This window comes from Python bivittatus, unplaced genomic scaffold (genome assembly GCF_059951505.1).
Source record: "Python bivittatus isolate LINGU-HERP-01145 unplaced genomic scaffold, Pbiv_v1 ctg000670_np1212, whole genome shotgun sequence".
NCBI classification, from domain to species: domain Eukaryota; kingdom Metazoa; phylum Chordata; class Lepidosauria; order Squamata; family Pythonidae; genus Python; species Python bivittatus.
This window is the reverse complement of record NW_028277094.1, coordinates 7,644,018-7,671,732: the sequence shown is the minus strand read 5'-3', so window position 1 is coordinate 7,671,732 and position 27,715 is coordinate 7,644,018. Positions and strand designations below refer to the sequence as shown.

At 46.7% G+C, this 27,715-nt stretch overlaps 2 protein-coding genes across 8 annotated transcripts in view; one reads left to right on the top strand and one right to left on the bottom strand.

The window, feature by feature from the left end:
* SEPTIN6 (septin 6) overlaps positions 1 to 16,469 on the bottom strand; it is a 32,262-nt gene extending 15,793 nt beyond the window's left edge. For 4 of the 7 annotated variants that reach the window (XR_015798068.1, XM_088151555.1, XM_088151557.1 and 1 more), the window contains exons 1-3: positions 16,002 to 16,467; positions 6,162 to 6,276; positions 258 to 453 (exon numbers count right to left, since the gene is read on the bottom strand). Coding sequence is in view for 5 of the 7 variants with exons in the window: in XM_088151555.1 (XP_088007681.1) it covers positions 258 to 453; positions 6,162 to 6,276; positions 16,002 to 16,031 (341 nt within the window). In the remaining 2 variants the exon portion in view is untranslated. Of the gene's footprint in view, positions 1 to 257; positions 454 to 6,161; positions 6,277 to 16,001 lie in introns of all 7 variants that reach the window. The other 3 variants (XR_015798069.1, XM_088151558.1, XM_088151554.1) reach the window with 2 other exon arrangements.
* Positions 16,470 to 20,259: 3,790 nt separating this feature from the next.
* Positions 20,260 to 25,728, top strand: SOWAHD (sosondowah ankyrin repeat domain family member D). The gene is made up of 2 exons (XM_007432039.4): positions 20,260 to 20,907; positions 22,652 to 25,728. The coding sequence occupies exon 2, from the start codon at positions 22,788 to 22,790 to the stop codon at positions 23,811 to 23,813; it is 1,026 nt and encodes a 341-aa protein (XP_007432101.2). The 5' UTR covers positions 20,260 to 20,907; positions 22,652 to 22,787; the 3' UTR covers positions 23,814 to 25,728.
* Positions 25,729 to 27,715: the final 1,987 nt, after the last annotated feature.

The window sequence follows — 27,715 nt, the reverse complement described above, 5'->3', positions numbered from 1 at the left end:
GTTTCTTTCCACAAGTGCAATAATATAATGACTGAGAGCAATGTGCTTCTTTTCTGTATACATGAAATTTTGCATGATGAAAAACCACCCAGTCCAGTCCCTTCCCTGCCCCGTGGGTTCATCTGAGCTGATCTAAGGACCCGTCTTTGATTTCTCTGGATTTAGCCAACACGCTATTACCAGATTTGGCTCTCAAGATGAAACTGCCCAGAAGATAAGTCCTAAAGTCTATTTCACCATGAACAACTGCTGCTTACCTGTCCTCTTTGTTAATCTGATCGCCAAAGCCCACCGTGCTGACAATGGTCAGCTTCAAATGAACATTACTTTCCTGCAGGTCATAAGAACTGGATTTCAGCTGAACTCCTGGCTGGGAATGAGAAGCTGGTTCGCCTTCAAACTTGGTGTTGAACAGCGTATCCATCAACGTGGATTTCCCAAGACCAGTTTCTCCTTTTGGAGGTGAAAACAGACAGACACATTTTGTTTAAATATGACTCAAAAAATTAGGATGAAATCCAACAAATAAAAGCAAACTCAGAGTGAACCAAAGAGCAGATGCAAATTCTTTCAAATATTTACAAAGGCTAAATATGTGATGAGAACACTATTTATTGGTACAGCCAATTAAAACAAGCAAGAGAATATTTAATGTCTTAAAGAAGGGGTTCTGAGAGGGTTCCACCCCAATTAAACAAATAGCAATAATAATAAATATTTTAATTAATAATAGCAAATACCAGAAACAACCAATAATGGCGTGCAGGGTAAGGTGAGGATTTTTTAAAAAGCCACTTCAATTTAAAAATAAAAGGTTAGATTCTTCCTATTCCCTAAATCCAGAACCAAACCTATTTGTGTAGCGATGGGGCTCCATCAAACCCAAGCAAAATAAACTGTTATATATAAACTGCTGGGTTTCCCCCCCCCCCACTCTCTCTCTTTTGTTAATACAATCATGGGCTGACACATTTCCTGCATCACAGAGCATGGCAGCATTTGCCCTCAAGACATGGGGGTAGGTAGAGAACCTAAGCCATTCAAAACAGAAAGCTTTCCACATAAACACACACACAGACACACACACAACCCTCAGATCAGAGCAGGAGGGGAGATAGGGGGAAAGGTCAGAAAAGGGAAAACTGATTTGTAAAAGGACTGCAGAAGACTTTTAGGTAGAAGCCTCTCACGTGCAGACATTTGTTCCGCCACAAAAAAAGGGAAAAAAAGTTGTTTTTCGTATTTTCCTTCCAGATACAATCACCTCTCTTTGCCACAGTTGGAGCTCAAAGCACTTTGCAAAACCAATATTTTAAACATTACACGAAATGATCACCACCAGTAGCAATCCAACAGTTAAAAGCAACAGCTCCAACGGGTTCTAAAAAATTTTTTTATCTGGCTGTAGAGAAATAAAGTGACACTGATAACCCTCGGATTGATAAAAGCAAAGACGCCAAGGCAGCGCTGGGGGGGGAGGGCAGAATATAGGTACATAATTAAAAATGATAATCCTTCAGTTGGATATTCCCATAGCGAATTTCTTTCGCAATTTCTTTCTAGGAGAATTTCTTTTTAAATTTTTTCTCCCTGCAAAACAGATGAAGTACCGAGCAACGGGGGGGGGGGGGGATCCAGAGACAGGCACAGATTTACACATAAGAGCTGCAACAGCCTTTGTGTAAACATGAGAAATAAGAGATCAGGACAAAAACCAACAGAATTAAGCAGATGGGCATGTTTTCCTTCAAAGCTGGCATCAGTTTAAAAAAAATTACTTCCAGAGGGAATCTCCTGAATCGAATGCTGGGTCGCTTGGACACCACAACCAGGTTTAAAGATCTGCATGACAGCATTCCCACTTCGGCCTGCAATCCTAGATTTGGTGCCTCCAAAGCTTGCAAGTCTAAAGGGTTAGAGCAAAGGTCCACATTTTGCCCCATCTCCCCCAATGGCAACCAGCCAGATGTCTCCTTCACGTGCCCAAAGCCACCAGTTCCCTCATGTACTTATCACCAGCATGTTGTGTTCTGATGCTTACCATCTAACCCAACTTTTAAATGCCCATTACTGTGAAAAAGGATTTTCTCTTCACTGTTTACAAGACCTTCTAATAGCAAAAAGTGGAATTGAAATGCTCAGGGTAGATCTTAGCTCATTTCCTGAAGCACCACTTACAACATCCCCAATGTGCCCGCCAGTCCCAAAAAGGGCCAACCCTTGGCTTCGTCAAATCTGCTATTTCAACAGCCTGGCATGTGGTGAAGTCCATGAGACCAGTTTATGAGTTTCCTCTAAGACTTGAACAATTCTGGTCCCCACTAGGAGGATGAAATAGGAGTAAGTAGCTTTCCTGCCCCATACTCTGGCCCCCAGGAATATTGGTCTAGATTGCCCTCCATCACACCACGGTTACAATCCAGTCTCTGAGTCTGCAATGCCCAGAAGACTCCACCATTAACATCCAGGTCCAGACAACCTGTATTTTGCCCAACAAATGCAAACAGTTCATCAGTCCATCCCTGCCCTTTCCCTATGCCTACCGAAAAGATTTTATTCCAGGAAACAGGCTCCTATTTCAGCTACTTAGACATTGTTTGTCCTATTACTGATTTATATTTTGAAATAGGCTAACTTTGGTTTTCTATCTCAGATGCTGAACAGCTGACTATATTGGACACGGCAGGACAACTGATAAACAGGTTTCCTGCTTCCTTTCTGGAATCTTTCTGTAAAATCTTCTTGCATCAAAAGGACCAAAACACCAGAGATTTAGGTGACCATAGACCATCGTTTATTTTCTTCTTTCTCTCCAAACTCCTGCGGCTGTGGTGTAGTGATGTCACCAATGGAGCCGCACCCAAAATGTTCCTTTTAAATAATTATCTAGAGGTGTGCATATTTTTTAAAACTCTGGAAAACGTAACATATATATATTTGGGGCTGCAACGTAAAGAGGTTCTGGGATGAGCGGAAAAAAAGCATACGATCTGTGGATTGAACCAGAGGAAGAGCTGTGTGTGGGGAATTCGGAAACCGGTTCACCATTTTGTTATTTTTTCCCCCAACTTGCTCTCAATCAAGATAGAGAAGTGACACGTCACATCTGGGCTTCTCGCCAAGAAAAGTTAACAGCTCTTTAATGAGCTATGGATTTCCTGGAACAAAATCCAGAAATTGGACATTAGGGGGACGCAGAATACATTAGTTGCCTGAGGAAACAGACGTAACTACCACTTTCGAACTGAAAAGTTTCCTGGAACTGAACAGCTGAGACGAATCTCCGCTTTGGTGTAACTCCATCCTGGAATTGAGCCCAGCCAAGCTTCCTGACGGAGAGGTCACCGAGTCTGGATATGCAATCTTTCACAGCTCGCCAAAGCTAAGCCATCTTTGCCAGAGTCAAATTAAAAAGGGGGGAGGTGGGGGAGGCTCTCGCATTGATGAGCAAGCAGAAATCATTCCTGTCTCTGGAACATGAAGGGCACCACCCAAGCACCCAGAGTAGCCAATCTGGACCACAGAATACACCCTGAATTGACATCACCATTTCCTTTTCTTTGAAATAAAAGCAGTTGGGTAAAGATTTGTACAAAAAGGCTGGGGTTTTTTGTTGTGGAGTGGGGAGGGAATGAGAGAGAGGCTGATGCAGCCATGCGAAGAAAGAGAGAATGTTTCCATGAAGTTGCTCCTGGGATAAATCTCACTCCCATCAATTAATTATTCATCTCCTTTATATTTCATCTTTCATCCAAAGAGTTTCAAAGGATGGACATGGCTACTTCTCTCTCCGCAAGGCAGAAGGAACAAGCCCAGGTCACCAGGTCTTTCCCCCCACCAGCGACTTCTAGCATCATCCAGTCATTGTTGTCTCAAAATTTCAATTAATGTAGACAGGCTTTATTATGTCATCTCAACAACAGCTAGGTGAGGCTGTGAAGATACTAGAAGTCACTAGTGTGGAAACAACCTTCATGAGCTTCATGGTGAAATGGAAATTGAAAACTGGGTTGCTCCAGTGCTGTTTCAAACACTGTATTGTATTGTTGCTCATCAGCTCTCCCGTTTAGCCTTCTTGCCCTCATCCTTAGTCTCTCATCTATGATATGCAGCTCCTAGCTCCATTTCAGGGCTGCCATTTAGATGATAAGGACCATAAATGCCAAACAGCTCGAATGCCAAATACTGAATAAATGCAAAGCACGAATATTAAAGTGTGGACGTTTGTGCAGGGGTACTTGCGAACAGATGATTCATAAGTCCAAGTTAATGTTTTGAGAGCTATGACAAGTTCTCCTTGTTCTTAATATAGCAGGATCCGAATGGACAATCTCTTTTTATTAAATTCCCTGCCAGGGCATTGCTCTTAATCTACAGCAAAATTCCATGTTAATACACCAGTGGTTTACCAAAGGTCATAACTGAAGCTCCGTTGTCAACATCGTTTGTTCTCTTTCACCAGACAAAGTAGACAGTACAGTGCCAAACATGGAAGTCAATAAAACATTTATATGAATAACTCAATGAATAGGAAGGCAACTCATCATTTACATAAATTTTACTGAAGGAGCCCACCCAATCTGGCACAGACAGAATTCCCAACTTTGTTTAATGGGAAGTTTGGTTTATTGTCTTCACCCCAACTGAAGTCCCAAATGGACAACACACCCATGGCATAACTTACTGAACTGTATCCTGCCCTGTAAAAGAGAGGGAAGGAGAGACCAGAAGGATTGGCCACAAGCTGGAGAAGCAAGGAAACTGACTTATAAGGTATGAGTAATACAACTGATATATGGAACTCAAACTAGAATCTGAAAGCCTACTTCAAGGACTAAAATCGTGATGGCTTTGAAACTAGTACTTAATATGGTTCTGTAAACACTCATGCAAAGACAATTAATGACAGACAATATAACTCGGATTTTCCCCAACTTGAATCCAGGGGCTTTGGACTACAACTCACAGCATCCATGATCTTGCTAACTGGGGCGGAAGGGTGTTTTGGCCCACTCCATCCAGGGCAGTGTAGATTGGGGAAGGCTCACATAAAGAAAAATGAACTGGATGATCCAATAGTCATAAAGCCGTTTCTGTATCTTCACTCGCAGGATGATAGACACTGAGGCATGGAGTTCTCCAACAATCAAGAGGGAAAATTAGATGCTTTGGGGCTCTCAGATGTTTTATTGTTTGCAATGGTTTAGAAGCTACCATTGATGTAAATGAAGCAGTTTGCTTCCTGACGGGGTCCGCGCAGGACGGGCTCCCACAACTTGTCAGTCTCTTCTTAATTTGTGCGTCTAATTCACGGTTCTAATTCCTGCAAGATGGACAAGACTTCAGCTCTCAACAGCCACAGGGCACAAGGTGGTGATGTGTTAACGTTACCAAAAGGGTAAATACAGTTTTGCTGGCCTATTTTTCTTCTTGTCTTTTGTGCTGGTGATAAGGTGGGAGAATTATTAAACAGATACCTTTGAGAGAATGGCACCATCATTTTTTTTTTAATCTGTTCAATCATATCCAATTCTTGGAGATTGCCTGGACAAGTCCCTGCAGTTTTCTTGGCAAGGTTTTTCAGAAGCGGTTTGCCATTGCCTCCTTTCTAGTGCTGAGAGAGGGGGACTGCCCCAAGGTCACCTAGCTGGCTCTGTGCCTAGGTGGGACTAGAACTCATGGTCTCCCAGCTTCTAGCCTGATGCCTTTAATCACACCACCAAACTGGCTCTCTCAAACTATCATAATAACCAGGCTACAAAAAAGGGGGAACTGCCCATCCCATCCTACATGTTCTCAGTCCAGCATTCTTTGGATGAACACTCACGTAATATGAACCCTAACAGAGTAACAGAAGTTGCCATCAGAGCTAGACACATTCACTCTCTGCCTCTTTGCGCTTTCTGCTCACTTTGGTCAATACTATGAGAACTTATCCCATCATCTCCTGTCCACCCAATGCAGTGAATCTTAACAATCTTGTAGAACAGGATTAGAGGGCAGCACCAAACACGTGTCCAAGGTAAATCCAAGGAGTATTACCTTAGCCCTGTCTACAGGGAGCTGCAGAGCAATTTGCATTTAGCACAGAATTTCCCCAAAATGGAAATGGTGGGCAGGGGGCAGAAGGGTAGAGGAAATAAAATGAAAGTAGTACTCACCCACACAGAGGATGTTGAAACAGAAACCATGGCTAACTGATTTATTAACCAGCTGATCAGGTAAGCTATCAAATCCTACATGACCAGAAAGAGGAACAGTCCGGCAGCCTTCACCCTAAGATGATCACAAAAGAATGCATGTTAACATTAGGCCTCAACCTTCTGGACAGCCTTTTAGATATGCTCTGAACTTTGGGTTTGGGGCAGAAGTTGTCTCCTGCAAAGCACACATTGCTGGACTCTTTTGCACATCCTGAATTACGTTGACACTGAACATGTTCCTGCTAGAACTCTTATGTATGCTCTGGCAGAAGAACAGAATAGAAAGGCTATCGGAAAGCTGCCTTTGGGGCAGGAACAGGACCTGCAGTTGAGAAACACACAAGAAGCCGCCCTAAGAGCTAGGTCACCACACAATTTAAAAACTAACTAACCTGGAGCAATATCTGCTAACTTTCTTTCCATGGTCATTTGGCCAACTTGTCCAGTGTGCTCCAAAACTTAACTTCCTCTAAGTAGCTGGCAGGAGACAAGATACCCGAGAACAGATTTTATGGAGACATTGATCTTCAGCATAACAGGTCCACAGGGGGGTCCACAGGGTATGGTCAAGAAAGTCAAGAAGGGGGCCCAAATGGTGCCATTGAGCTCCTCCAGTTTTTTATGCACATTGCCTTTTTTGCCCATCACCGTCATAGCCTTCTTGAGCTTTTTGACCGTAACCGATGGACGCGAGTGCACTTTCAAACGATTTCCACTCTTAGAAAATCTGTCCAACCGTCAGGTTTCAGCCAATCCAGTAGGGCTGGAGGGTGGAAAAGGAGTTTGCCATTTGATAGGTCAGTGTGATGCTTGAGCCAGGGCGAAAGAGTAGCATCATATTTTTCCATTCTGTGAAAGGTCCGTACAAGAAATGCTAACGGGGGAAGCTATTTGCAGCAAGAAGGCACCCATTTAATTCCCCTGTGGCTTTCCTTGCATCCATAAATCACAACTGATTTGTTACAACATATGAAAAAACATTGCCTCACGCATCAGTGAAAGCGGTGCACTTCTTGCCATGGTAAAGTTTTAGCCGCACCCACATCTCTGCTGCCCTTTCGAGGGGCTGATTTACAGTTGATGTGCACGTGTTGCTGCAACTTAAAACTGGTGCAGAGGAAACTCAGAAAAAATCCCTTTACAGCAGTGTTTGTCAAACTTAGCAACTTGAAGATGTGTGGACTTCAACTCCCAGAATTCCCCAGCCAGCAACACATCTTCAAGTTGCCAATTTGACAAACGCTGCTTTAGAGTATTGGATCTCCCACTTTCCAACCTCTCTTCGTTCATTTTCTGGGTGCAAAAAGTTTGTGATTAAATTCTACAGGAAAAAAAAGAGCAGGATAAGTAACTGAGAGGAAAAAGAAAGAACTGGTTCGGCTTCCCCTCCTAACCAGGAGGCTTGCTGGAAGGTGCATTTACTGGAAAATATATCCAGTTATAACAGTCCAATTACAAATGCTCCTGCTGAGGTAATTAGCACCTCTCTGCATTTTCAATCTTCAGAGCAACACCAATAAACTGAGTTTTTGTCCATGCACAGAAATGTAGCAGGTTCGAAACCACCACTTGAAGGCCAAGAAGGAAAAGGGTTCATTTTACACGGTGCACCAATAATCGTGATCACTTGATGGTGAGCTCGGCAGCTGTGATTTTTCAGCTTCACCCCCTAAGCAGCATCTAAGGGGATCCTGTATCTTAACCGTCCCCAAATCTGGCACCTTCCAGATGTGTTGGTATGGCAACCCCCACAATTTCTGTGCAGGCTGGGGGATGGAACACCCACACATCTGGCGAGGGGCAGGTTGGAGACGGTTGTGTTTGGTATAGGAAACTGCTAAAGCCTGCAATGGCTTTTTTCGAGAAGAGCAAGCATGAAACCCACTTCCTGTGAGTGAGGCTTCCTGTGCCTGTGTGGTTCCTCTCCCCGTTCAAAAAACAGTGAATGCTTGTCATAAAATGTGATAACCAATGGATATAGAAAAGTAAAGTTTTCCTTGATCAAACTCAGCTCCTGGTCTAAGCAGATGTTTGTTTTTCTGGCATGATACAGAGGTGCCTTGCCACCACCTGCTCCCAGGGTCTTTTTGACTTCCCAGCCTAACCTGATGATCCTCCCTTGACATAACAGTGGTACCTCTACTTACGAACTTAATCCATTCCGTGACTCTGATCGCAAGTCGAGTTGGTCCCAAGTCGAACTAAATTTTCCCATAAGGTTCAATGTAATTACCGTTAATCTGTTCCGGCGTCCACAGATCACGCGTCGGGGCGGAAAAACGGCTGCTGACCACGTGGAATGGGTGGAAAATGGCTGCGGACCATGTGGCAGGGCCGGAAAAATGGCCGCGGACCACGTGGAATGGGCGTAAAAATGGCCACGGACCACGTGGAATGGGTGGAAAATGGCCGCGGACCATGTGGAACAGGCGGAAAATGGCCACGGATCCAGTTCATAAATCGAGGTGAGTTCGTAAGTAGAGGTAAATTTTTGGGGCCGGAGCTGGTCGTATCTCGAAAAATTCGTAAGTAGGGGTGTTCGTAAGTAGAGGTACCACTGTACTACCAAGGTCTGGCTCTGCTCTGCTTTCCAGATCTCTCAAGCTCAGCTAGATGCGAAGACCATTTCACATCTTTGCAGGCATCCCCGTTAAAACCCTCAGCCTGTTCTGCAGTTAGTGCACCCAAGTTGCCAAAGGTAAGGCATTCTGGAGTTGGCACTTTTTTGGTCAAATTGAGAAGCATTCAGCTGAAGAGCAGAGGGCCAAACTTCACCACGACTATGTCACCAGCAGTGAAAGGCATAATCCAATGCTTTCGTCTTTATCCGTTTTCTGTGATTCACTCATTTGGTATCTGAGAGGAATCCGTTTGGGATGGTTCCTAGATAACTTTCAATAAAAGCCCTTGACAAAGGGCACAGAGATGATGAGACGCATGGATATTTTCCAACTCTTTCTCAGTTCTACCAAGCTAGGAGACAGAGATGAAAAGATGCCAGCTTTACCCCTGGCATTTCGAACAGTCTTCTGCATACAGACTGGGTGGCCCTAGAAAGTTTAATTCTCAATCAGTTCAGAAGCATGGAAGAAAGGGCAGCTTTGAGGCCCTTGAAAGGAAGAACTGAGGTTCATAGGAAGAGTAAAGAACAATGCAGAGACTAATAAGTGCAGCAAAAAGGAATTGCTTGGATGGCCAGGAGCAGTTGGGCCATTTCAACTACTGTTGGCCTGGCACTGCATGCCAGAAACCAACTGAGCCGCAAACAAGATACAGCATATACCCAACCATAGGAAGGGCAATCTGATTCTGCTCCTATTATTTAAAGCTATAACGAGTCACCTCAATCCTGCTTCAACTATATTCCTCAGCAGCCTCGAGTCTGGAAAGGAGCCATAATTCAGTAGAATATGTGCTCTGCTCCAGACAGTCCGCATGGATATTGGAAAATTCAATTATGGTCCCAAGATATATTTACTGTCATTATTTAGTGAGACAACTCAAAGAACTGAAAACAGAACCGTTCAATTTATGATCATTGTTGCAAGGTTGGCTATAGCACAATATTGGAAAAATTGAGAGCCTCCATCATTAGATCTCTGGTATGAAAAATTATGGAAGATTGTTATGGAAAAACTGACATATAAAAGATGGAAGATGTTGAGATATACTAGAAAAGTTACCTTTGATTCAATCTGGAAAAGAGTTATTCTTTTCACAAAACGTAATAGGCCAAATTCTTTTTTTTGTTTACCCCAGTATATTATTGTTGGAATCTTGATTTGTTCTTGGATCTTTTTAATGTTTGTTAATTCTGCTGCGATATTTTTAAAGTTTAGTTACTGTTTCTTACTGTTGTTTTTACTGTACAGGCAGTCCTCATTCAGTGACTGCCTCATTTAGCAACCGTTCAGTTACAACGGTGATGAAAAGTAACTTTGCGACCAATCCACGCATTTACAATCTTCACAGGTCTATAAAGCAAACAGAAGCTGAAGTAAGATCATAAGAACAGTCACGGTTTCACTTAGCGACTGCTTCACTTAACAAACAAGTTGCTGGTCCCAATTGTGGTTGCTAAATAAGGACTACCTGTATATTTTATTATCTATTGCCAAGTCATATATCCTTCACCCCGTATCTGTGGTTTGATTTGTTTTCTAAGCAAAATAAAGACCAAGCAGAACTGGGAAAGCCTGCCCTGAGAACTAGGCAATGATAATTGGCCATTGGGGGTAAAATACTGAGCTCAACTATCCAATGCTTTTTCTTGGTATACGGCAGTTTCCTCTGATTTTTCTCACTCTGCACATTCCACAAAGTTCATGCCAAGAAAAGCAAAGGTCATATTTTTCCTCCCTTCCACCACCTCTAATCCGATGTACCATTTTAGGACCAAGTTCCCACCATCAAAACTAGAAGTCTTTTTATTTTGGGAAAATGGAAGACTCATACAAATGAACACGCAGAAGTATTTTACTTCTGCAGCCACACTCCTAAACGAAAAGGTGTTTCATGGAAGAATTCATTATGACCCACTTCTTTTTTTTAATACAATTTTATTGAATTTTTTTTACAAGATAAAAGCAATACAAATAATAGAAAATAAACAAAGAAAATAAAAGAATAGTGAATAAGTAAGAAAGAAAGTAGGAATAGAAAAGAAAAAGAAAAGGCTTCTGATCTTTTTGACAGTGGTTATAAATGCATTTATATTTTACCCTCTCTAAGGTTACATCATAATTTCCTTTTTCCATAAGCTACCCTTTCTAATCGTCAAACCCCAGATCATCAAATCATTAGTTCGTTTTTTTATTTTTTCAGCAAAAAGTCCGTAAAGAGTTTCCAGTCACTAATAAATGGAATAGTTTATCTTTCTCTAAACAAACAAGTTAATTTTGCCATCTTTGCTAGTTGCGTCATCTTCACCAACCGTTCCCCCATTGTGGGTATATCAGAGTCGTTATGACCCGCTTCTAAGAGAAAAACCAGAATGCTCTAAAGGGCATATTGTACTGCAGAAAGATCATCTTATTGTATGACAAGGGTTAAGAAATTCTTGCGCTTATGTTTCCTACAGAGAAACTGGTTTTCTTACACAGATCTGTAAACACGACATGGAGGACAACCTCGTAGCTACTATCTCCTTGGAATGGAGATGCTCGCACAAAAGTGAGAAAAATCGTTGGTGTGGGTAACCCAAGTCAACACTATCCGTTTCTTTTGTAACCATCTACAAACACCACATGAGTCAGGCAGTATTTTTTTCCTCCCTATTGCCAAACCATAAATGACTTATTTGGCTGGGCTAAAAGAAAACTAAATATTCTTATCATTTTCACCAAGGTAACCCTTAAAAAGAAAAGCTATCCAAGCAGAAGCCTTAGAGACGTCGATAATTTTGCTGCTTGTTGTCAAAAGGCAAGGTGTGTTATCAGAGCTTTCCATAAATTCCCTGAGAACCGGTACCCAAGCAAGTCTCAACAACGGCTGACTTTACCTGCTGGAGACTGAGAAATAAGACCGTTTTCCAAAACAGAGCCTACCACTCTCTTTTTTTATATACATTTTTTATTAAAAGTTTTAAGAATAATACAACAAACTAATTAGAACAGAAAAAAAGTGAAAGAAATAACAAAGCTGAAAGTGCAATAAGAAATTTGTCTTTATATCTTTCTTTGTCTCTTTCTTTTCTTCTATTTTCTCTTATTTTCTTTTCTTATGGCAGTTTTAGCTTTTTCTGTTATTTCTTTCTCTTTTTCTCACTTTCAGTTTATTGTACAGCCTACCACTCTCAACTGACTCACTTAATTCTTCCAAAATCATGCTATCCGTCCATGTTCAAATTTTTAGTGGTTAAGCCCATAAAATGCACCCACCCTGCCGTTTCAAGGATGAAGCAAACCCAGGGTTCTGCTCCCAGGGCAGCCAGCCGAGCAGCCTACAGCAACAACCCAGGCTGCTTCTGAGCACAAAGACAGACCACACATGTTGCTTACCTAATTTATGACTCAGAAAAAACCACTCCATTTCTACTGGGCTGACCTATTTTTCTCACTTATTAGAACAGGAATGCCGCTGAAACCCACTTTTAGTCTCTTTGGTCAGGATCCTGCTTCCTACTGTGACTAACCAGAGGCCTGAGAAGCCCCAAGGGCTGTGCTGCTTCCAGCCAGAGGTATTCAGAGACAAGCTGCCGACAGGATGATGAATCAGAACCATGTCTGTGTCTTTCAGTTTGTCAACTCTAGCAATACCCATAATAAATGTGCTATTGATGGTCAAGGATCTCAAGTAACATGCAAAGGTACTCTCTGAGACCAGTCTATCCTCACCCTTAACCCATGGGTGAGTTATAAAACCATTGTCTAGACCTCTCTTTGACCACGGGCATGCAAGAACCCAACTTAATGGAATGGCCCAACCAACTAAGCTCCTTTCTTCCCCATTACAGGTCAGGCCATGATGATTTGGCACTAATGGGAAAGTGCTCTGGATAGTAGAAGAACCTAATGCAACCCTCAGCATCCTTCTTTGCTAGTTGCATTCCCTGTGCAAAAGCTTTCCTAGCCAAGTCCCTGGATAGACTACATGAGTCATGCTCCAGGATGAAAATATTCTGTGTGATCCATCTGCTTCTCGCCTGTCAAAAAGCTACATATATCAAGGCAGTAGATGGAGTCTCCTTTGCCTGCAAACAGAACCCCAAACATCATAATTATCTGTTGCCAGCTGCTAAAGTGTTACATAAGCATCTGGATGGAAGGCTGGCATGCTAAGGACAGTGTCTGCCTGACAATGGCATTTTTGACTTTACAGTCTGTGCGCAGCCTGCCAAGTGATTTACCCAAGTAGTGGCTGTGACCTCGATGGCTGAGCAGAGACCTGAATCCAATTCTAACGCCCTTCTCCAAACTTAAATGTTGTACGCACTGTGCCATCATCCAAAAAGATGAATTCCAAGCCTCTAGACCAGTGTTTCTCAACCTTGGCTACTTCAAGCCACATGGACGTCAACTCCCAGAGTTGAAGTCCAGACATCTTAAAGTTGCCAAGCTGGGGAAACACTGCTCTAGACATAAATAATAATAGTAAATACACACTCAATTCAAGCTCAACTCCTGGTGATTTAATGGACACATCCAGGTAGTTTTTTGGCATTATCTTCTGTTTGACTTCCCAGTCTAGCGTCCAATCCTAGGATTTGCTAGTGGTCTCCCATCCAAGTACTAACCCTGCTTAGTTTTTCAAAATCAGATCAAGTCAGTTAAGTGCTGCCATCTGAAATGGGCAAGCATTAAAGTGTGAATATGAAAAAAAAATTAAGGAATATGCAACATGGCTAGAGAGGTTAACCATGTGCCTGCAGACACTTCCAGCTATCCTGTTCTGCAGCGTTTACTTCTTTTAAGGTTCTTCTAATTTTTTGTAAAGGGAAGAGAAACCATTAGCTTCCAACAGCTTTTCTATTATAAAAATACCTCTTGGGCCCCACAGAAGCATTTTGGTAAACCAACAACAATGGGGGGGGGGGGCTTTGAGATATTTTTGGAATTGCATCTACCTATCCAGAAAAATGGACAAAGGTCCCATTACAACAGGAGACTATATCCTCAAAGGCTACAAGGGATGGCAAAGAGCAACTTTGTTACTTCTCCTTCCGTCACTCCCTCATTCAAAGTGGCGCACACTGACTGGCCAGATCATCACAGAAGCCATTTAGTGAGGCCACCAATGTGCTCTCGATGTTCCAAATCTGCTTAATCTTAATTTAATTTAACACTTCTGGAATGCAGAGTAAATTCAACCCACTGCACCAACCGGATGATGGATCTCCATGGGGTTGTACGTATGAAGTTTAGCAACTACTTAGCAACAGACCAGACATCATCTTCATTCACCCGTTGTGCTGAGCAGGATCTTTAATCCCAAGTTTGTTGAGCAGGCCATAATGGTCTGGTCTGGACATCATACAAGCCACGGGAGCCAGGTTCCTACATCAGGCGAAACCATAAATGTACCAGTCCCGATGGTTTAGTACATGGTGAGCCCAACCTTTCTGCCAGTCAAGCCTAGTCTGTCTTCTGCTGACTGGTAGAACTTCAATACTGTAGGCACCAAAGCACGTTTCCCGTCCCACTGCTGAGGTCCTCTTGAAGGGGAGAGATCGAGTACGGCTTTCCACAGAGCTGTCAACTCTCTCCCCGCCCCCCCCCCCCCAATATTTCAAAATGGGATAAGCTGCTTCATTCCAGCCCTGAAAGTCACCAGCACCAGGGCCAAACCAAAACCGAAGGTGCTGCGAGAGGCAGAGCTACAATGGTAGCTCCCGCTTAAACACCCGCAGAGAACAATCAAATAACTAACAATGGGCTGCCCCTCCGTGACACTTGGAATTTGCCGCTGGAGGGCCCCGCGTCACTCTACCCGCAACTGGGGTCGCTTCAGCCCAGCAGAGCCCCCCCCTCCTCCAAGTGAATGCCAAGAGGCTCTCCGTCTGAAAGATGCGCACATTCGACCCGGCGCTCTACAAAGCCTCCCGCTTCCAGTCCAGCACTGCTGCCAGCCGCAGATGATGCCATCGTCCATTTTCCTCATTCAGAGGAACGAGAAGCCTCAAATGAATGAAACCTCCCCGGCCACCCGCCCGGGTTTAGCTTCCTTTCGGAACACAAAGGAAAGCAGGGGAGGCGGCGCGCGCGGCGCGGCTCGGCTCGGCTCGGCTTTATCCCAGCCGGAAAAGGCAGCGGGGCTAAGAGCAGGTGTCCTCGCAGTCCTTACGTGCGGAGACAAAAGCTCCCATCTCCCCACTTTTTTGGGGGGGGGATACCCCACCTTCCTCTTTGTCTTGCCAGGAGATGCCCCCAGCACACGTGCGGTTAAGCGGAAAGCAAAATACGCAGCCACGTTCCACAACCGGCTTTGCTCCGTCTGGCTGGGGATGATGGGAGCTAGAAAGGGAAGGCTGAATCCAACTGGTCTGGGCGGGGGGGGGGAGGAGAAAGCCCTCTGCGTCTCCCACCACGCCGATCAATGGCTGCAGGCTGACCGGATTCACCGCCCAACCCAACCCAACCCAACCCAACCCAGCCGCGCAGCTGAGCGCGCAAAATTCGTCCCCTTCGCACGAGCCTTGGCCCGGCTGAGGAAACAGACCGAGCCGGGCTTTGTGCGGGATCGTCCCTTTCCTCCCATCCCGTCTCGCATCCCTCTGGAAGCAAACCTGCCCTCCCCGCAGCCTCAGCCCAGGCCCGGGGAGCCCCTTCCCAGCCCCCGCCGGGCTCCAGCGAGCTCCGACGCCGGGTGCGGAACGCATTTCCCCCCAGCCTCCAGCGCGCCCCTCCCTCGAAGGCGGGGCAGGAGGGCGACGAGCAAGGAGCCCCCAAGCCCTCCCCCGAAAAGGCACCCCCGGCGCCCGGCCCGGCCGGCCGCTCCTCTGCAACGCCACCGCCCGCTCCTCTCGGCGGCTCCCGCAGCGGGGCCGCGTCTGCATCCAGGCCCCCTCCCGCGTGTAAACCGGCGGCTCTCAATTCGGAGTCAGGCGGGAGCGGGAGAAAGGCAGGGCGAGCAGCCAGCCAGCCACGCCGCCGCCCGCTTCCCTGCCGGACCCGGCCGGGCCCCCGCCCAGCATCTCTGCCGCCCGTCCTCTTTCTTTCTTCTCCCTCGCCCGCTCCTGCAGCACGAGCAGCCGCCGGCGCGCCCCCTCGGCCAGCCCGGGGCCGGAGCAGCCCCGCAGGGCAAGGCAGGGCAAGGGTGGAGGCCGCCCGCCCGCCCCGCCGCACGCGCTCGCTCACTCACCACCTGGCGCGCGAGCTCCGTGGCCGCCATGGCCCCTCGGCCGCCGCCGCCTCTTCAGCCCCCAGCAGCAGCCGCCGAGCGCGCCGCCACCTCCGGCTGGCTCAGCCCCGACGCGCCGAGGGGAGCCTGGCGGGGCGGGGAGCTGGCAGGACGCGGCCACTGCGGCAGCGGCAGGAGGGGGAAGAAGAGCGAGCGAGCGAGCGCGCGAGAAACGGGGCGTGGACACGACGCGGCGGCCCCTCCGCTGAGAAGCCCGGGAGCCGGGCAGGGCGCGGGCCGGCGCTGCTGCTGCTGCCGCCGTTGCCCTTCCCGCGCCGCCGCCGCCTCCTCCTCCTCGGCCCGCCGGCTCCCCCCGTGGGTGCGCCAATGGGCTGGCCGGCTCCCCCCAGGAGGCTTCGCGCGCCCCCTCTCCCCGGCCGCGATGGTGCAGGCCGAAGCGCGTGAGGAGGCAGGAGTCCGCCCGGCTGCGCTGTGAGGCGCGCTCACCCGGGGGGCTCTTCCCCGGGGGAAGGGAAGGGAAGGGAAGCAGAGGCGAGGCCGGGGCGGGGAGCGCCAGGCTGGCCGAGGTGGTCCCGCAGCGACCCTGCTCCGGGCCAAGCCGGCTTCCTTCCTCCTCCGGGGCGCAGCTGCATCCTAGGCGTCGCCCGCGCCTCCGGGACGGCCGCCACTGAACTGCGGGCGATCGGGCCAGCGACGTGGCCGAAGGGCGCCGCGGGGGGCCGCCCCGCCGTTTCCCGCGTCCTGAGCTCAGCTGCCCCACCGAGGGCCATTAACACGCGCTTCGGCGCCCCAAGCCAGGATTTGTGGGTTCCTGGGGACGCAACATAAGTCGCCGGTCCGTAACCGAATCATACAGATTGGGTTCGGGCGGCACAAGGAGAAGCCCTAGCGCTCCCTGGGGTCTGCCTCACCACCGTGTGGAAGGGATTTCTGGGGCACTTTTGGCCCTGTCCCAGGCTAACCCCACAGCCCTGGGATCTTCTAGTGGTCTCCCATCCAGGTACTGATCAGCTGTAGCCCTCTTTAGCTTTCCCCATCAGTTAGGTTCCACGAGATAAGCTGTCCCGGTCTCGTTTGGTCACCAACATGCTGGCCAGCTGGGGAGAAAGCTTTGAATTCTCCCAAACAGCCTGAATGTTCATGTGGCAGCCAGGGGGCAACGAAGTGGGTTTTGATCCTCTGCTGGGATCAAAGAAGGCGCAGCCGACCCAGTTTTCTGCTCCTACTCTCGGAGATCGTAAATACTTGCCAGGACCAGCAGCCACTGCCCGCTTTCTCCTGCCTTTCTCTTTTCATCACTTAAAGCTGGTGGCTGTCCTTATCGCTGGATTCCCACATGACGCCAAGCCACGTTCAACATGGCTTGCTGAATCCATGATCATTAACCTGATTCATACATCAGGTGAAGCTGAGATTCCTACAGTAGGATTAGCCCAAACTGACCAAGCCATCATTCATGGGAGCTCAGCCTGTGTGTTTGTGTGAAAGAGAAACCGAGTGAATAGCATGTGTGAGAAGGGAAGTTGTTTGGTGTTTGTTTTGGGGAAAGCAAATCCTTTATTCTTTCCTTTGGGTTTCTCATTTGTGAGGAGCAACACCGCGGCTATTTTTGATAGGATGTTAATTCTGAGCTAGGCTATCAAACTGCAGAACCACAATGAGTTTTCCAGCATCTTTCCACATGTTTACGCCTGTCATCATCTGCACGGAGAGGCTGGTGCTCACGTAAGAGACTGAGCCAAAAAGGTTTGAACTTTGGCTTTATGTAAACCCTGCATTTGAGAAGTATCCTCAAGTATTCATTTAAAAGGGGTTTATGCACTTCCAGTTCAGAGGACCATCAAGCCTCTGCCCCATTAAAGAGCTGGGCACAAGACGGGTTGCGGGTGGGTAGGCTAGGAGAACATGCATGACTGTTAATCGTATGTTTTGGCTTAGCGTGTGCAGACCCAAAGTACTGGCTGAGCTGGTGCCTGGAATTGAGATGGTCTTTTCCCTCTTGGTGACTTGCTTCTCTTCAGATGGTGATAGGAGATCTCCAAAGGAGGTTCCTCAGCTGTTCCTGGAGATGTGGAAGCAATCATTCCCCACCAGTCTGTGAGATGAGGATGCGAACAGGAGAGAAGGGGCTGTCCCTGTTCCTGGTCCTTCGGGGTATTCATGAAATGTCTTTCATGCCTCTTCATGATAGAGTTCTCATTTCTTTTGTGTATTGGCTCAGCCGCTAGAGAGCACTGTGGATGGAATCTAGCAAAAATGGTGAATTCAGCAGCAACAGCTTTACTTTTATTGTGCACACATGCCGTTTTGTTCACCTCTCAGGCACTGCTTTGCCACTGTGAAATTGGTGAGCCTTGTCATTGTGGCTTATGGCTTAGTGTGGTGTGTGAGTCCAGTCAAATGTGCCTTATTCTACCAACCAGGGATTTAAAAAATCATGAATGAGCATGTTCTCTACATAAGAGCATTGTGGAAAGTGAGTGCTAATTGTTTTTATTTTTCTCCCCCCGCTAGTATTTTTAGCCTTGAGAGTTAAGCTTCTCGCAGCCCAGAAGCTGTGGCTAATGATTAACTAATTATAAATTTCAGAGGAAATGACTCTGTTCCTTGTAATTATCAGGAAATGTATCTTTGGGAACCACACATGAAATTGACAGAAGAAAAAAAAAAAACAGGCGCTCCCTTTGATTATGTGAACTGGTGCATGAGAAGACTCAGCAGCAGGAAACCAAGATGCCACATGAATGCATAATTCCTGCCATCCTCAGGACCATAATGATGTTATTTCCATCATCATAATCACCTTAACAACAGCATCTTTGGGGGCTTTAGATTGTACAAAGGGGGTGACATCTTGGAGATGGGGGGATGGATGGATGGATGGATGGATGGATGGATGGATGGATGGATGGATTCCCTCTGTTCCAACATCCTTTTCTCACCGCCACCAAGGTACCTCCAAGAAGCTCCAAACAACATTGTGATGCAGAAGCCCAGGCTACCCATCAATTGGTAGAATTATATCTTGCCCTTTATGGCAGTGATAATATATAACAGCTAGCCAACGTGATCATCTATGCATTTCTTTTTTCCTCCAGTAGTATGTTTGAACTCAGCACTGTGACTTGATTTAGCAAAGTCCCATGAAGACAAACCAGAGTAAAATGTCAGCCCAGCTGCCGTTTCCCACATTTCCCACACAACACTGATCAGCATCAGCTGTTTAGGGACATCCGGCTGCTCCAGCAAGTGGTCAAAAGACCTTTGCTCTAGACTTGCTCAAGGTCTGTGTCCTATTTTTCTAGTTCTTATGTTCTCGCCTTGGAATCCAAGTTCCAAGTTCAGACAATTTCCAAGGTTTCACGTGAGGATGAACTCACTTTGACATCAGGAAGGTACTGATTGTCTTCCTGATAAATTAGCTGATGCATGCTCAAAGGACCAGAATTTGTCAGCTGAAGTTTTTAAGAAGTGGCCTCTAAGACATTCTTCATTCTTTCATCGGTGAGTTCAATCCTGCAAGGAGCTGGTTGGTTGAGGGGTAGGGGAAGCAAACTTCAAGGGTCTTTCCGACCAATTGTTTTTGTTATCCAACAGCCCAAAGACCAACATACCCATCGAGGAGCATCAACCTCATCCTGTTGGAAATTCTCTAAGTGACCTTAGTTAAGCTGCTGTCTTGGAGTCTCAGCTCTCCAACCCACAATACAGGCATAAGGTCTTCACAGGAGAATAACAGTTACTGTATATGAAGTTTGGAACATAGTTATTAATAACTATCAGTACTATTTTACTACTAGACCAGAGAGCTCTTCAGGCTTCAAGGGAGCAGCATCTAGCTGACCTTGGCGGATCCCAGAAGCCAAGCAGGACTCTATCTGGGTACTGCTTGGATGGGAGACTACTAAGAAATGCCACAATTGTAGGCCAGCTTGGAAAGATGAAAACGCATTACAGAAAGAAAGCATATTATTAAAATAGTATTTCCATAGCATTGCCAAAAAACCTGCTTGGATGGAGTCACCAGGAGTCCCCCTCAAGTAGAGAATCTCTTTTTAGCCATCAGCGCCTTTTATTTTGTCAAGGACAGCTGTTTCCCCACCTTGTCGAGAGATGGAGTCCAGGAGCAATTCTTAGAGCTTCTGGCCGGTATGACCGCAGCCCCTGAATGCACCAAGCCAATCTTGGTTTGCTTGTGTTTTGCATATGCTGCGAAACCCGCCTTGATGTCCCCCCTCCCTTACAGTTTTGAACTCCACTTGATTTCCCACGATTAAGCAAATCAAAATCGAGGGTGTTGCCAGGACCCCGCCCTCTCGTGGCTTGCGGGTACGAGCCTTCTCACCTGCTGTGAACGCAGCCTCCTGGGGCTCCCCAAGCGGCGTTTACAGTGCCGTGCCGTGTGAACGCGGGCCAGGGGGGCTCGGTCACGTCCCCCAACCTGAGCCCACCCCCCAGCCTTTCACAGGGCCTGGCGACGGGGTGGCTTTTCTTCTCGCACACAGGGACGCGGAGGAGAGGGGTGGGTGGGATCCCTGGGCTCCCAAGAGGACGTTCGCTCAACCTCACGCCAGGCGGCGGCTTAAGCGCCTCGAGGAGAGCAAAGGTCGCGCGCTGCGGCGGTTGCTTTCCTTCTTTTCTTCCCTTCCTTGGCTCCGCTCCGAAGCAGGGCGAGAACAAACTTTGCACAAGCAGGACTGGCGGAGGCTGGGTCAAGACGCGGAAGCAAGCCGGGTCCACACGGGAAGGAGGGACCTCGGGGAGTCGCTTCGGATTAGCTCGAGTGGGATTGCCGTTTGCAAGGTGGTGCGGCTGGCGTTGGCTCCAGACGGGAGGAAACGAGGGGGAGCGCCGGGCCGGAGTGACAGCCGCCCTCCCTGGCCGCCAGGCTGTTGCCTGGAGAAAGGTAAAGCGTCAGCGATCGCCAGGAGCGCGCGGGGCCCCTTCCGCTTTCCGTTTGCGGTCCTGATTTATGATCCAGGAACTCCGAAGGAAAGGGGGGGGAGTGTTAACACCCAGCAGGGGGGAAGCTTTTGGGCAGAACTAATTGCAATTTGGATCAGGCAGAGGTGGGTTCGGAAGGTTTCATCCCAGACAGGTCGCCCCTTCCTCTTTGGACATGTCACCCCAACTGATGGTGGTTTGGCATTGTGGCTTATGAAGATGAGGAGCTGGGTACAAGTCGGTCGCGCTCGACTAGGAATTGAGCAAGCCAGCTGGGACAACTTCCTGCTTCCTGGCCATCCGGCTTTCATGGAGAACAGCCTACCTCGCAGGGCTGTGCTGGCACTGACAGGGACAGTCTCAGGAGCTCGCCTGGACAGCTGAGGCTGGTCGCGTGCAGCCTCTCCGCCTTGCGCTGAGCAGAAGGGGGTCCCTTCTGTAAGGCGGAGGAAAGGTTTTTAAGGGTCCCAAACCACCTCTGCCTTGCAGACAAATTCGAGTTAGGATACGGAGGTTTTCAGATGCCTTCTCTCCGCACCCACAACCTGTGCATCGAGTGAGCAAGGAAGAGGTGCAAAAAACCCACCCCTGGACTAAAACGCTGGTCACGTGTGAACAGAAGTGCAAAAACCGCGTTGCCTGCTTGGCTGCTGATCCCTTAGAACTTCAGAAAGGGTTCCATTGCTTGTTTATTGGGAGCATTTCTATGGCTGCCCAGTTTGAACTGGGCAGCTGTCTTGCAACAACAACGAAAAAGGCAGGAAGGTCAAAAACGTCAAGATGGGGCTGCAGCTGAAGCCCTCTCCCAGTTTACTTTCATTGCAATGCATGTAAATTAGGGGCAGGGCTTTCACTGCATGGTTGTGACCATCATCCTGCCTTTTTTAAACACCTCCCATGGATTCTCCTGGTTTTCCATTTTCCTAGGCTAGGTTTTCCCCACACTCCCCAAAGGAATCTTGTCGGAGAAAAGAAAAAGAAGAGTGATAGATTCAAATTAAAAGAACGGCGCTGACTCCCAAGCCAGTGGCAGAATTCTCACAAATGTATTTAACCTGGCCCCTGAATTAATTCATTTTCTGGATTCAGACAATACAGGGAGTAATAAACTTAGCCAAATGATCTGCATTTGCATTACATGCTAAGCTGCACACGCACACGCCAAAGCCTAACCAACATTAAAACTAACAATGGTTAGCAGTATAGTTAGTGTAATGGAACTGCTACAGCTTTCAGTTTTTAACTAATTTGGTTAAGCAGGTATATCCAGACCCTGTGTTTTTCAGCAAAATATTACCGATGTGGAACATTTTCAGATGCAGGTTCCCTGGAGTTACCTTTCAAATGGCGGTTCTTCTATGTTTTCTTTGAAAATGGATTTATATGTCAGGAAAAGAGGGAAGGTTGCAAATAGAAGGTGACGTTTGGTTCTTGCCTCAGATTCCTTGCTTGTATCAGAAGAAATTTTAGCGAAAGCTTCAGTTGGAAGCACTCTTTGTGGCAGGAAAGGGAAGGCAAGAGCGTTTGTCAAAATGGGGTTCTCTGAGTTTGTCAAAAACTTTGGAGAACTGCAGATGAACAAAACAACTGCAGTTCTATAGTGAAACCTTCTGACAGACTGTTGTTATCCGTGGTCTCTTTCCCAATGAGGGATCAGTTCCTCTTAAGCTCTGAAAGCTCCATGTTGGTTCCCCCTTTCTATGCAGGCAGCACTGAGAAGCAAGAAGACTTCAGTTGCTTCCTCTTCTGAGCAGAAAAGCGATGATTTCAGGAGGCAGCTGCACATAACAATGACAGAGACTTCAGGAGGGATGTGGGGAAACTACTGGGAACTTTGAGGAAATGCTGGACCCTGAAGGGAGGAACGTGATGGAGAAGCACGAGGAGAGCAACCTGAAAGAAGGACAAGAGCTGCCTGGCCAAGCAAGCAACCGGCAGGGACAACAAATGCAAATTGCTGCTGGCAATCAGTCTCCTTGTCCTATCAACCAGGCTGAGAGCTTGGTTCTTCTCCGAGGTCAATTGGCTAACAGGAGCTTTAATCGGCTGAAAAGGAATTCAGCCAAGTGGGTGGCCGAGATGAGTCCAACCCGCCTTTCTATGTCCTGGGGCAGCACAAGGAGGAAAGGGTTAAAGGAACTTCTCCGGCAGAGCAGTCAGGCCAACCCTACCTGGCTTATAGCTCCTCAAAAGGATTCCGTCTCTGTTGATGCCCAACAGGAACAGGAGCGTGTCTCAGAGGTAAATTGTGAAGAGTTGTCCTTAGCGCTGGACCCCCTGGAGCATGAATGGATGTTGACTGTGGCTCAGGGGGATGCTGAAAGCATCCTCAACTTGTTAGCCAAGGAGCCCAGCCTGCTTTCCAGGAGAGACTTTGTGACTGGTTTTACTGTACTCCACTGGTTGGCCAAACATGGCCGTCACGAAGATTTGATCCAGGTGATGGCTTTTGCACAGAAGAATGCCTACCCAACCAACGTTGATGTACTCACAGCCAGTGGGAGGTTGACCCCTTTGCACCTGGCTGCTCTGCAGGGCCATGAGATGATCATCAAAATCCTAGTAGGAGCCTATGGGGCCAACATTAACCTCAGGGATCACAATGGCCGCAAAGCCTGGCAGTACCTCAAGGCCAATGCTCCCAGAGAGTTGAAGGAGCTCTTAGGGGCAACTGAAGAAGACTTGGCCTTTCCAGGAGCAGGGAATATCAACAACAACTGTGCTCCTTCAAGATGGGGTTGGATTGGGGTCTTTAGAATGGAATGCCAAAATGCTGGGGCTGCAAGGCAGAGCCAGGGGACCCATAATAGGGGGTCTTATTTCAGGAATATCTTTAGGCAAACTGTTGCATTCTTTCAAGGGCTTTAGGTGTCTGCAGGGTAGTTAATGGTGCTTGAACTTTTGGCTGGGAGCGGATTGTCATAGCAGCCATTAGAGAAGCAGTGGTTAAGAAGCAGGAGGAAGCCCTGGGGTGGTTGGTGAAATGTTCAGATTGTCTCCCAGTTACTGGCTTTAGCAAATCTGCCTAAGCTTAATCTTTGGCCTCCAGAAAGTTGAGAAATCTTTCTGGTTCAAGAAAATGGGGGAGGAAGTGGGAAGAGACACAAATGGGACTGGGGTGTCCCTGGGACGTTCCCTGAAAGGAAGTCTACATGCAGAGATGCAAATATGTGATGTTAAAAGGGAACTGAAGTTCCGCATCTGGAAAAAGAAAATCCGCACTTTGTGCTGTGAGGCATGTGCAGGAAAATGTGCCTATTTTTTTCTAATTTAGCATAATTTATTCAGATTAAGCTGGGCTGAAGGAGCAGCCAAGAACTAGGCTGAGGGTTGAAGGCCCCACCTTCAGCCACTGAAAAACTGAATCAGCTTGCTTCTGACAGCTCAACAATACAATTAGCCTTATTGGCAAGAAACTTGCTTTTAAAATCAGAGTTGTGACGCTAAGGGAAGCACAATATAAGACCTACTGCCAGTTCTTTTGGCAAGATGGGGTGGGGAAGAGTCAGAAGCAATGTTTTCAAAATCAAATGTTGTCAGTCCTACCCACAATTTAATTCGAGGTTGAGCTAAGTTCAGCCGTGCATTTTACTTTATTTTTACGAGAATCCTGAATGTTTGGAATTGGCTTCACAAGTTTTGGGTCCCTCCCTCCACAAAATGAAGGTAACAAGAAGACAGACTTGATAATCTCAGCAAAGGCATTATTTTTGGTGCTTTGGCTGTCCCACGTTTCTAAGGAACATAAGGAAGTACACTTAAATTAGACCAAGCCCTTCCTGTTAGTGTTGCAATCGTTGCAAAATCTCAGCAGCAAGCCGCTATGATACTGATTGATAGTCTCCTTATTTGATCAGTATAGATATTTTTTGTCCATCTGGTTTAGTTTGTCATTCCTGCTGCCTGATCAAAAGAAAATCGGAACAGAAAGCTTCAGATTCAGTCTGCAGTTTCTCCAGTGAAAGAGTTCAGGTAGTAGTGGGAAAGATCTAACATGTTCTGGAGATCTATTGCTTGCTGAATTACAGTTGCGCCCTTTGGGGTTAGATAGATGACTTCAGAATATATTAAAATCATCAGCCTCATGGAAAAAAGGGAGAGGGATGCTAAAATCCTGGCCTTCTTAACTGAACATTCCTTATTAGGGGAGGGGAAAAACTACTAGGGGTGAGGAAAATTTTACTCTGGGGCCCAATGTGACAATCTTAGCTAACCCTGGCTGTGTGAACAACCAATGAAAATAGTTACAGCATCCCCTGTTTAGGAGAGCGTCTGGTGAAGTGGAAACACAAAGCCATCTTGATTGATCTCTGAAAGCTAGATAGGTTAGACCTGGTTAGTATTTGGATGGTAGGATTTCCTGAGGCTTTAAGGTAAATTGTGGGGTCAAAAAAACCACCCAGCACCAAAATGTGGCCATGGTGATCTGTACCGTTGTATGATATTCCATGAAGCCACCAGAAATTGAACTCAGTACAAGGACATCTCTCTGTTAGTCATAGCAGGTCATCCAGGCTGGTCGATCCCTTAGAGCTAAATAGGCTCAGATCTTGTTAGTACTTGTAATGGAGACCCACCAGGAGATCCCAGGGTGGTCAAAAACAAACTCCACAGCAATGGGAAATCACATCCTTATAGTTGCCAAGAAAGCTACACAGGCCAGGGATGAAGTTCATCTCAAAGTAGACCTTACCTTCACTTTTTTATTGGGGAAGAGAGGTACAGTATAGAGTTCTGAGAGCTTCAGGGATATTCTTTGTTTCAAATAAAGGATATTTTAACACTCCTATTGTCCTTTTTTTACACCTCTGTGAATGGGTAATCTCTTGGTGGGCAAGGACAGGCAATATTTAAATCTTTTAGCAGAAATAAGGGAACAGCAGATGAAACAATGAGGCAAGGATTGTCTTGGTATTTTGGAAGTAATGGTGTGTGGGGATTTTTAAACACTGTATTAACCTGATGCTACAATTTACAGAATAGTTTTATTGTGGAGTCCTTGGGGTTCTCTGAACTCGGTTGTTTTCTTGCAGACGTTTCATTACCCGGCTCAGTAACATCTTCAGTGTTTAATTGGTTAGTTTTATTGGCTGCATTTGCCCAGGCTTGAATCAGTGTTTCATGCAAGCTCCAAAAAATTGGGTGAATTGAGAAAACTTTGGATAAACTCATTGTGGGTTGTACCAACAGAACCATTCTGTTTTCCAGCTAAACACATGCTGATTTTCAGCAATTGCACTATTTAACTGCATGGTTGGGAGAAGCTTGGGGGACAGCAAAATTGGGATTTGGGGCCAAGGTTGCTCACCCCTGTGCTATGGGGAAAAGGCAGGCAGACTCAGTCTCAGAGCTTGTTGATATCACTGCCACTGGCATGTTGAGGAACCACAAGGTTCATAACCGGAAGGGAGCATATGAAGCTTCAGGAAATATGTGGGCAAAAGAAAAACAAGTGAGAGTGTGATCTGGTGTTTGCAAAGGCTAGCCAATGGTAAGGGTTGCAGTGTCTCTGCTGTAGCAGAAATTATTTTGCCCCAAGAAGGAATTCAAAAATAAATAAGAAACCCGCATGGTCAAAATGGAACTAGAATCCCATGAAGATAAATAACGGGAGATTCATAAGGGCAGACCAAAGTACTTTTTTGCCACGGCAGGAAATTCGGAATTCACCATCACAAGATTTTATTTCTTTCCACTGATTTCATGTCACCTCAGTCATACAAAGGTAGGTGGGCAGCTTACACTTAAAACCCAGCTGAGAAGATATAGCAATCTTCCCATAGTTTAGAACCAACAGTCCTGGGGATAAAACAAGTTCCCTCTTAAATGTCAACAGAGAGGGATTCTGGGAGATGAAGTCCACACATCTTAAAGTTGCCAGGGTTGAGAAGCATGGCTCTATAAGCTTGGGGCAGCAACAGAAAACGCACATTTTCTGGCCCCCTCTTTAGCTTCCTGAAAGCAAGTGGGGGAAACCCTTCAGATTGTCCTTGGAAATCTATAGGTAGCCAGTGGTGAATCTCTGTTGAACCAATTTTCATCACAGCATGCAGGCTGCATGTTCTGCAAGAACTGATATTCCCAAATAGTCTTCAAAGGCAGCCCTAAGTAGAACACATCACAGTAGTTGATGTGCCAGGTGTTGGGAACATGAATGACTATGCCCAGCACAGCTGCTTCCAGGATAATGTTTGGTCAGCCAAAAGTTCTTCTGGCCATGGTTTCCACCTGCTGTTCTAGCAGAAGCTCTGAGCATAAGAGGATCCCTAGAGGGTAGACCTGATCTTTCCTGGGCAGTGGGGTTCCCCTGTAGAGACAGAAATGGAACCTTCAACCAATCAGTTGGTATTTGGACAATCAGCCTCTCTGTCTTGCAGGAATTCAGCTGAGCCTGTTTCAACCCAGTCTCCATACACCAGCTCAGGTCATTCACTCCATCTCTTGTTCAGCCCAGGATTGAGATGTGCAGTTGAGCATCAGCATACAAGTGATACCTTATCCCAAACTGATGAATGACCCTTTTCAGAGGCTTTAAACAGATGCTAAATAGGAATGGTTAGGGCTTTGGCTTCTTTCCTAGTCACTATGGATGGGAACCGCTCGCTGAGGAAGGAGTGGGACTGCCGCACTCTTGGACATTATGGTCAATGATATCACAAGCTCCCAAGATCCAGTAAGACCAGAAGGATCACCTTGCTCCCAACCAGGTCCCACATTTCTACCATGATCTACCAATTTAAAGGGAACAGACTAAGAGAGGTTTCCAACGG